This window comes from Uloborus diversus, chromosome 5 (assembly GCF_026930045.1).
Source record: "Uloborus diversus isolate 005 chromosome 5, Udiv.v.3.1, whole genome shotgun sequence".
Taxonomy (NCBI): Eukaryota; Metazoa; Arthropoda; class Arachnida; order Araneae; family Uloboridae; genus Uloborus; species Uloborus diversus.
In genome coordinates, this window is record NC_072735.1 from 85,700,856 (window position 1) to 85,710,794 (window position 9,939).

Consider the following 9,939-nt stretch of genomic DNA (forward strand, 5'->3'; position numbering starts at 1 on the left):
AATACGTTATAACGACCGCTCGTTATAGCGACCAATTTTGTTTGGACCACTGGGGTCGTTATAACGAGCGTCGACTGTATTACAATATTTCGTTTATTTATTTATTTATTTTTTTTTATTTATTTTTTTTACTCGTGCATTAGCTTTCGGAAAGCAAACTTTGATAAAGTTGAACAAATGATGAAGACAATTTTTTTTTTTTTTTGTACATAGTTACGCATTCGAAAAAGCCTTTCTTCACAGTCGTCGGAAGTCTTCGAGACGCTCGCCGTGTTATTTACACCACTAAAAAGCAAAAAATAAATTGCTTTTAAATTAAAAAAAACCGCCTTCAAAAAATACCCAGGAACTAAAAAGCAAAAAATAACTGATTACACTTACATTCTATTTCCTACCCAAACATGGAAATGAAATTTATTTTACAATTCCAGTACAAAAATCAACAAAACTAAACACCGAATTATAAAAATAAACACTGATTTAAATTACTACACGATGAATTATTTTAAATACCTAACTAATTATGTACGATCTCTTACTTTTTAACAAACTTTTGAAGTCGGGGGCTCCTATAAACTACTACCTAACGTAACTGAGTAGGTTTAGTTTTAAAGACTAATTTCGCGTATAGTTAAATTAGTGTTTAATTCAGGATTCGGTGGGTTGTCAGTTACGTTATGTAGTTGTTTATAGGAGGCCCCGACTTCAAAAGGTTATTAAAAATTAAGAGATCGTATATAATTAGTTAGTTATTTAAAATAATTCATCGTATAGTAATTTAAATCAGTGTTTATTTTATAATTCGGTGTTTAGTTTAGTTGATTTTTGTACTGGAATTGTAAAATAAATTTCATTTCTATGTTTGGGTAGGAAATAGAATGTAAGTGTAATCAGTTATTTTTTGCTTTTTAGTTCCTGGGTATTTTTTGAAGGCGGTTTTTTTTCATTTAAAAGTAATTAATTAGCTATTTGCGTGTGTCCATATAGTCGCCTCAAAACAACAGTAGGACATCTTACTGTTATTTACATACTTAGATGCACTATGGCTCTCTCTGCTGTTTTATGTCTCTGTTTTCTGCTATGTTCGTTCACTTCTTAAATATCGCCTTGAGAAATTATTCCTTACCTTCTTTAATAAAAAACTTTTTGGGAATCTTCCAGACTGTTGCAACATTTTCCCATAATTCGGTGACGCGAACGCAAATATTAAAAAACTCGTGTGGTATCACCACAGACGAAACATACCAGATTAGTGTGAAAACCGGCTTTGTGAATTAGGCTTTGTGTGAAAACCGATGAAAAGAATAATAAATTTTACTATTACTATTAGGTTTAAAGATATGTACTTGGCTATAATACTTGATCAAGAACCTTGGGAAATTTTAGACAATAGTAAATCTTCCAAAAATGCTTGTTACTAATTTTGGCAATACAAACCAACAAATTTTGATGCAATTACTTTGTAACATAAGATTTGCGCTTGCACAATTTCTCTTCACAAAGCATTGCAAGAAATTAATATAGATTTGTCAGAAGCTTACAAAAACATCGACCGACAATGCTCTTCGTAGTCTTGGAAATTCCGCAGAAATGCAGACGAAGATTTTAATATTTTATTTGAAGAGACACTTGAAAATGGTGGGATAATGGATCCTCCTATAATAACTGCTAAGTAGATTCACAGAGAAAATATTCCATCAAAAAATGTAAGCATCATTACAAGTCAAAGTCATATAGATAATTTTTGGATTATGTAGGCATGGAAGTCCCCAGCTTTGTGACAGATTCACTAAACATTTAGGCTAATTTAATTGCATTATTGCAAAAGTTCATTCCAACTACATGATTAACAATTGATCCAAAGGATTTAATGGCGGGAAATTTTATGCATACGTTTTAAAACTGAAAGAATGAGATTGAATTATCAGCTCTAAACTAGAGTTTTTTTAAAGACGTGAAAGGTTAAATAATTATTGTTTTATTCCATCATTTGCTAATTCATTTCGACACAAAACAGTTTAAACCATAACGAGGAAAAAAACCAAGACCATCCTTTAGGGAATAAATCCCTCTTTTTCAGAAATATAATGCATTTATGCATTTAGAAATGTATTTTGATATTTTCCCTAACATATTATATATCCTTTGCTTCCCCCCTGATATATATATATATATATATATATATATATATATATATATACACTAGCTTACTACCCGGCGTTGCCCGGGTGCTTCTCAATGCAACATATATTTTAGATAATTAAATGGATGAATTTTATCTAAATGACAGTAAAAAACTGCGTTCACACCACTCTAGGCACAAATCTTCAAAAAACTGTAAATAGCACAGACAATCGACTATTTGCAGAAAAAATAGCATCAAGTAAAACTGAAAAAGCATGAGGCATGTTATCGGGGTTCTGTCAACGATATTTTTTGGTTCTGTCGTGTCCACAGGCACGTTGTCTGCGGTTGAATCCAGACGGGCGGTGCATCCAATGCCTTAATGCAAGGACAAATAATTGTCCTGCACATCTTGTTGGACAACCTTTTACGTGATGCTTCGAATACGAAAACCGTTGTGCTGCCATTGAAGGTTTTTTTACCCCAAGACATTAAATCATGCTATAGTACTCTTCACATACATTTTATTCTGGAAAACAAAATCATGGAATGTCTTCCTAGAAAGACTCGTGAGTAAAATTCAATGGCTTTTATCAGTTACAAATATATGCAAAATATGACACCGTTACAATATTTTCAGAGATGGATGCCATCCAAAAGCTAAACAGATAGTCCACTGTACAGAAAATAAGGAATGCAGTCAATGTTATTAATAGCCGTTAACATCCCACTTTACGGATTTTCTGGTGGTGTTTTTACTTTCGAGGTTTTACGTGTTAGGTAGACTCATTTTATAAGTTTTTGTAAGTGTTCAGGTATGCAAGCACATTCCGTAGAAAACGTTCACTTAGTCTAAATAACTTCACAACATGTGTCTGTTCGCCATTTCCATGGCGATTTAGTGGCATCCATGGAGTAAAATTCGATAAGTGTAAGTTGCATAAAGAGAGTGCGTCAGTCACATTTTTATTTTCTTATATTTATGTCAAATGTCTATTCTCGTAGGTAAAAATGACCGTTAGACATTAATATTGGTATCTTGCAACGATTTAAAATTTTTCTAGACTAAAATTTTATTTCAAATTTTTAAAACCTCACAATTGCCGTAAATGTTGTACATGATAACTCAAACTGATGCAGGTAGTAAGAGCACTTATTTAAGTTTGCTGCTGTAGAGTATTCCTTTGAGAATATCAAAATTTTAAAGTTTTTTTTCGAAGCACAGTCGTTATGAGGGATAGGAATGGTTCCACTGAATAATAGTTGCCATAGATATAATTACAGTTATTATTTTAAGTTACATAAAGCATTAAAAATGGAGTTCGTTGACGCGAACTTATGGATCGGACTATATAAAATCCGTCAATTAAAGTGCCTTATAGAGAAAGAAATAGGCGTGCACATTGTGGTCACTATCTGCGTCATTTTTTTTTTTTTTTTTTTTTTTTTTTTTAAATTATTTGCAGGTCAAGAAATCAAAAGAAAGAAATTTACAAAAGCTTGTTGCACATTCTGTTCCTCTCATCCGCAGCTTCAAATTGAAGGAAATATATTTCCACGTTTAAAAACGTATATCCAAATACTAAAAAGCTCAATTATTCAAAATTTTCTAATTCGTAAATTTAACTCAAATCTTGTTCCTAAATACTGTTCTTAGTCCCCCTTCCAGCAGCAAAATAAAATACATTTTTGACTGAACCCAACCTTAAGCATGCAACATAAAACTATCTATTTTCACATGCAGTTAAAGTACTTAATCGCCTGAAATTCTGACTTATTGATCGTGACAGAGAACTTAAATCTCACTGGAGATTTTAATTTCTTGAAAATTAAAGAATGACGTATTGAAATTAGTGGTTATACGTGAGATACAAATTGTTTCATCATATCCCTCCAATGTAAGCAGAGTTGCTTCTACTATTACACCGATACGTATCCATTTTTATCTTACAGCCTTTTTTCAATGACAGTTGAATTACTTAGTGGTAGTTACAAACTTCCAATAATTTTCGATTGTTTACAATAAAAGTTATCGAGCTGAGAGTCTTGTAACTGGGAATGGAGCTTTTCTCAACTAATTTCATGATGAATACTAAAAGGAAAAAACTTTATAATGTGACGTAATATTTCATCATGCCATTTTCAGTAGCAATCTCTTCGTGTCAAAAGTTGCCTCATAACCGCTAACTGGTTTAAAATTATTGCTAGTCAGCGAAGATGCTCCATCAGGTGTACTCTTGCTTCGAGCGTTAAAGTAATATAAAATTTTAAACGAATAAGAAATTTGTTTACATAAAAAATAGAGGCATTTTATGCATTTTTAAAATTTAAATTTATATTTCTTTGCATTTATTAAACTTTAAACTTATACCCTTCCAAAACAATATGAATTCCGCCGTATTAAATTTCCGTGCGGTTTTGTGGATCTAAAGGTGCACTGCATTTTATTTTACCGCACATTAGCAATCCTAGTATGGTAGTTTATGTACATGTAATGAACCCCATGACTATCCTTTTCCCCCTTGAAAGATAAATTTAATCAACGCATGATAAATTCAATCAACGCAAGACAAATTCAATGCACAAAAATGATTATTTTGCATTTCATTAGCCATATTAGTATTTTTACCCCTGATCTTTGATAACCTGGAGCGATTTCTGTTAAACTTCGGTGAACCAAATTAGGTAAATCATGGAATAGTATAAATAACATATACATATTGATTTGTTTAAGGATAATGCAATATTAAATTAAATTTCCGTTGCAAGGATATCGTTTAATATAAGTTTAGTATTCTAATGCTAAAACTGTTGAAGATTGTACTTCGATAATGAATGGATTTTTAATACTTATCTCATTTTAGGATTTTCTGTGCTTTTTATGTAGCAAATACAGATCAAAATGTCGTTTATTGTTACGGTATTATCACTTGAAAACTTATTGGCGAAATGCGCAAGCAAATCGAAGAACCGACAGCGATTTCAATGCATCCCTGTGTCTTAGCAGGTTGCGGTTAAAAAACTACTGAAAGACAGCAATTCTTTTTTGTTCGGCTTTCATTCCCAAACATGCTTGACGCTTGTCGCTAATCGACATTAACGGCCATGGTTGAGGATACTTTTTGTGTTGATTGCATTTAAAATAGCTCCTGGTGGTTATATGTTGATAACCGTTTTCATTTGCTTTGAACCAAGGTTCACAAATTTAACGATTAAAGTTAATCTTTGAAGAAACTTCATGGGCAGTTTTTTACGGGATTTTCATTTAGACTAAATTCATAATCATACAAAAATTCGTTCGTGCAGAAAAGAGCAATTTTATGACTCAAAATATGAAATTAGACCTCTTTGGGTCTTTTTAAAATTCCAAAAACCCGCCTATATGAATTCCTGAGCAACATTTCACCTTTGAGCCAAATTTGGAAGAAATCCGACGAAAACTGTGGATTTGTATAAGGAACATACACACATACCCACAAACATCCATCCATTTATATATATATATATATATATATATATATATATATATATATATATATATATATATATATATATATATATTGAAAGGACTTGCTTTAAAAAAAGTTCTATTGCTCCATCCTCTTGTAGCTGCTACTGCGAAAATAGAATCAGCACTAGTACCCTCTAAGGTCAGCAAATGGACCAATTTTTGTCTGAATCCTTCCATTGCTTCTTAAAATACAGTAGTCATTCTTAACGAGAGAAATGTTTTATTGCTCCACTCTTTTTGGAGCAATTGGAGCCAAAAAGTAATCAGGCAAATCGCATGGGGATACACAGGTAAACCGAATGCTGTTCGATTTCATGCAGTATTTTTGGATTAAAAGTCTACGAATCGCTTAGTCATACACATGTAGACATGCAATATTCCAGACAGCCCGGTTATCCCATTCAGAGACAACAGTTTAGTTCTTATTAGAACTCATCAGTCTGGAATAGTGAATAACCGAGCTGGAGGCAGATGTCATCTCATTGAAGCTGAGATTTTCCAAAAAAAAAAAAACAATGATCAAAATTATTCAGCACACTTGAAAACGCGTAAATCCGCCGAAATTCGGAAATTTACATAAATCTTTCTCTGCTTTAGATATAGAAGAAAATCAGGCCTGTCTTTTTAAGGGTCAGGAGGATGCAACTGCCACCACCTAGATTTGAGAGACTGAGAGACTGGTGTGTTTCAAGGGTACACTCCCCCAAATGCCATGAAGACCCCCAAAAAAGCAAAAGTACCCCCCTCCCCCCCCAGAAAATTAAAAATTACAAAAATTTCAATGGAATAGCTTCCGTAGATGCACTGTTTGATGTTTTTATTAAAATTCACATTGCGTACATACCCGTCACCCCTCCGTCCCCAGCACCCCCTCCCAACGTGCCATGACCCCCTTGTGTTTTTACACATAAGAGGATGTATTTTTGTTGTTTTCTCATTAAATAAGACATTGGGTGAATAACCTTTAACCCTCTCCCCCTCGCAAAGATCGAACTGACGGGCTTGAAGGAAGTAATACAGGGGGAGAAGAGGCAGAAGTGTTTCAAGGCCACTTTCACGGAATACCGGGATGAAAAGATGAGCGAGGCCGAAAATACCGGCGGCCAAAGGGATGCGAGAGAGGAGGAAAGGAATACTCACCGGACAGCTTCGAGCCGCTGCTTCTCATCTTCCAGCGGCGGTAATCCTTAAATCCGAGCGCCGGAAAATGAACGGAGGAGTTTAATCCGGCTGAAGAAGAACCGCTTTTTAATCCTGAAAGAACACTTTGCTTGTCAAACGCGTCGTTTCGCGCGGGAGGAAACCGACACACATCGCACTGGCCGGCGAGTGTTTCCGAATGTATATCGAATAATTCTCATGTTCCTTCTCTTTTTGCTCCTGCTCTGCGCCGATCGCGCTGCGCCCCGGTTTCGCTAAGAATGGCGAATGCTGCACCAGATGGCGCTGCGGACGTCTCCGGTCTTCGGAGAGCTTCATTCACTGGCAAAGCATGAAGGCCACTTTAAAGGAGATGAATTTCCCTTTCTTGATTTTATTTTTACCAAAAAGGAAAAAAGAGAACATAGAACTCTAAAAGGAATCTTTTTTGTTGTTTGTATAAACGACATTAAACTGAAATCAACTTGTAAAATGAAGGGCTCATTAAAGTTTTTTCTTTTTTCAATTCCGTTTCGTTTTTGGTTTTATTCTCCAAAATTTGACAAAGCAAAGAACTCTCTCTGGAAATCAAATGATGGTTCCAAATATAGTATTTCAATTTCGGTGGTCGTTTATTATGGCTCGGCACTCAGTATTCTTCCTCATAGGCAGGTTCGTCATTGCGAAATTTTCCACGGGGGGGGGGGGGGGAGGTACATAAACAATGCAAATTACATCGAAAACCAACAAAATCCGCTCTCTTTTGTATGTTAATATATTAACTTCTTAAAGACAGGGTGGTAATTGTCCCCTTCTGACCCTCAGGGGCTCCGATGGGAGGTCACTCTATGACCTCCCCAAAATTTCCCTTTTCGGGAAATTTCGCCTGACCATTCAGCGAGTTTACATATTGCTTTTTCTTTCTTTTTTTAATGCCTAATGTCTCTTCTCGTTAGATGCAGATATGTGCATACTCATATTTTATCATTTGGAAAAATTAGGAGGTTCCTTGAGAAATTCCCCCACCCAAAAATTTAAGATTGGGGTTCTCCCATACTGACCATAAATGACGATCCTGCTCATGATGGGTACCGTCGCCAGGATGGGAGGTCACTCGGTCACTGTGACCTTCCAAAACGATCCTTATTCGGCAAATTTTCTCTGATGACTGGGCAAAATTATCATTATTCGAGAAATTTGGAGTTACATTTGCAAAATTATCATTCGGCGAAATTTGAAGTTCCATTTGGCAAAATTATCATTCGGCGAAATTTGGAGTTCCTTTCTGCAAAATTATCATCATTCGTGAAAATTTGAAGTTCCATTCATCAAATTGAGAACTTCTGCCTTCCCAAAAAATTAAGCTCGGGGCGCCCGTGATGGTCACGATTACAGTTGATGAGATTTTTGACACCCGTCAATTAATATAAATTTATTTCATGCACCTGTCTCGCACCCCAAAATATTAAGAAGTTGCAATTTGAACCCGTTACGTTTACTCTCCATATCTTGAACAGGGGAGTGGCGAAGAGCATTTACTGGATTATCGGTAAGTTATCGCCCAATAGCCAGGGCTAAGGCAGAAATATACGAAATACACCGCCAACTCAGTCATTCCAGCCGAGGACTGCAGTTTCGTGCTTATTAGCACTCATCAGCCTGTCATAGGATGTCACTCGTTTGGTCAGTGCTAATTCTAAATTAGCTGCCAGTTTGTTAAGGCACCCTTAGCTTCCTTAAGAGGTTTTCCACCTTCAGCTCAGTCACTTCCTATGCCGGGCTGATGAGTGCTAATAAGCATGAAACTGCAGTCCTCGGCTGGAGTGACTGAGTTGGCGGTGTATTTCATGTATTTACTGGATTAGTTAAAATAGTAAAAGAAATGTCAGCATAGCAAGGTCAAGTGTTTAAAAAATAAAATTAATTTGCATTCCACAGAAACGTGCAAACAGAAGCTTTATAATGCTAATACAGCGATTTATTATTGACTTTCAGATATATTTATTTTACTAAATGAGGCAATGAGAAGCAAAGCAATGTAAGTGCACTTTTTAAAGTTTCGAATAAAACGCGTCGGAAGTTCAGATCCTGGGCAGGCTTTCGATAATTTTTTTTTAAAAAACATGCTCTATAGCAGAACCTACCAGCACCAGTACTCTTACTATGAGTGAAATTGTGAAAGACCCCCCCCCCCCCCCAATTACGGCATGATTGATGCTTAAAACATCTTCAAAATAACTTTTCATCTAGGTCTTATCTGCAGTTACTGGCTGTCTATTTTCTGATTTTGAATGCTATTTCACTGAATGAAAAATTTTCTACGAAAAAAAATCTACATCAATATGACAGTCAAATATTATTACTTTTGGTTCTCTACAGGGCCGGCTCTAGTAGATCTACCGTCCTAGGCGATATTGACAAGTGCCGCCCCCTCCCCCCCCCCCCATTGAAAAATAATAATATAAAATCAGGACCCGATTAACTAAAAGTGAGGTCCTAGGTCCACAATATTTTCAATGCTCCCTGAAATCTCTATAGTCTGGTCGGAATACATTTTTGGGGGGCACTTTGTCTATCACAGAACTTTATAAATCATGTACATTCACAAGTCTTCTTCAAGGCACCTCATAATTTTGATATTCAGGATCAGCTGATCATGATCCTGAAAATTTGCACAGGTTAGCGTCAAAGGCACGTCTGCACCTCTCTAAAACGTCCCTCAAACCGGAGATGGTTGGTTGGGGACCAACAGGTCACATGACATCGAATGAATATATGTTTAATTTTTGCAGCAATTTTTCGAACCTTTGCAACCTGTTTCTTGCCAAAGGCCAGCACAACTCAGCTTAAATAATAGCGAAACTTTTTTACCTGCTGCGATGTCATGACGCAAAAAAAAAAAAAAAAAAATTGGGCCTTTATATATCATGACATATGTGTCTGGCATTCATGGGCTCTTGGATTGATATTAGTATGTAGAGAATTCGACCAGTGTAGATGGGAAGTCAATCTTTGTACAATAAAGCACTTTATTTAGGGTCACATTTTTCGTTTAGTGCAGAAAGAACATAAGTCCCGAACTTATGCCCTTTCTGCACTAAACGCGAATGAAGTAATGGTAAGACATAGTGTGGATATATGCCATGCCCGTAGAAAAACTAGTA

General features: G+C 35.6%; 1 protein-coding gene across 4 annotated transcripts in view; it reads right to left on the reverse strand.

Annotated features, from left to right (window-relative positions):
* Nucleotides 1-6,958, reverse strand: part of LOC129222802 (nucleolin-like) — a 189,117-nt gene extending 182,159 nt beyond the window's left edge. For all 4 annotated transcript variants that reach the window (XR_008580614.1, XM_054857348.1, XM_054857350.1 and 1 more), the window contains exon 1: nt 6,776-6,958. Coding sequence is in view for 3 of the 4 variants with exons in the window: in XM_054857348.1 (XP_054713323.1) it covers nt 6,776-6,803 (28 nt within the window). In the remaining variant the exon portion in view is untranslated. The remainder of the gene's footprint in view (nt 1-6,775) is intronic.
* Nucleotides 6,959-9,939: the final 2,981 nt, after the last annotated feature.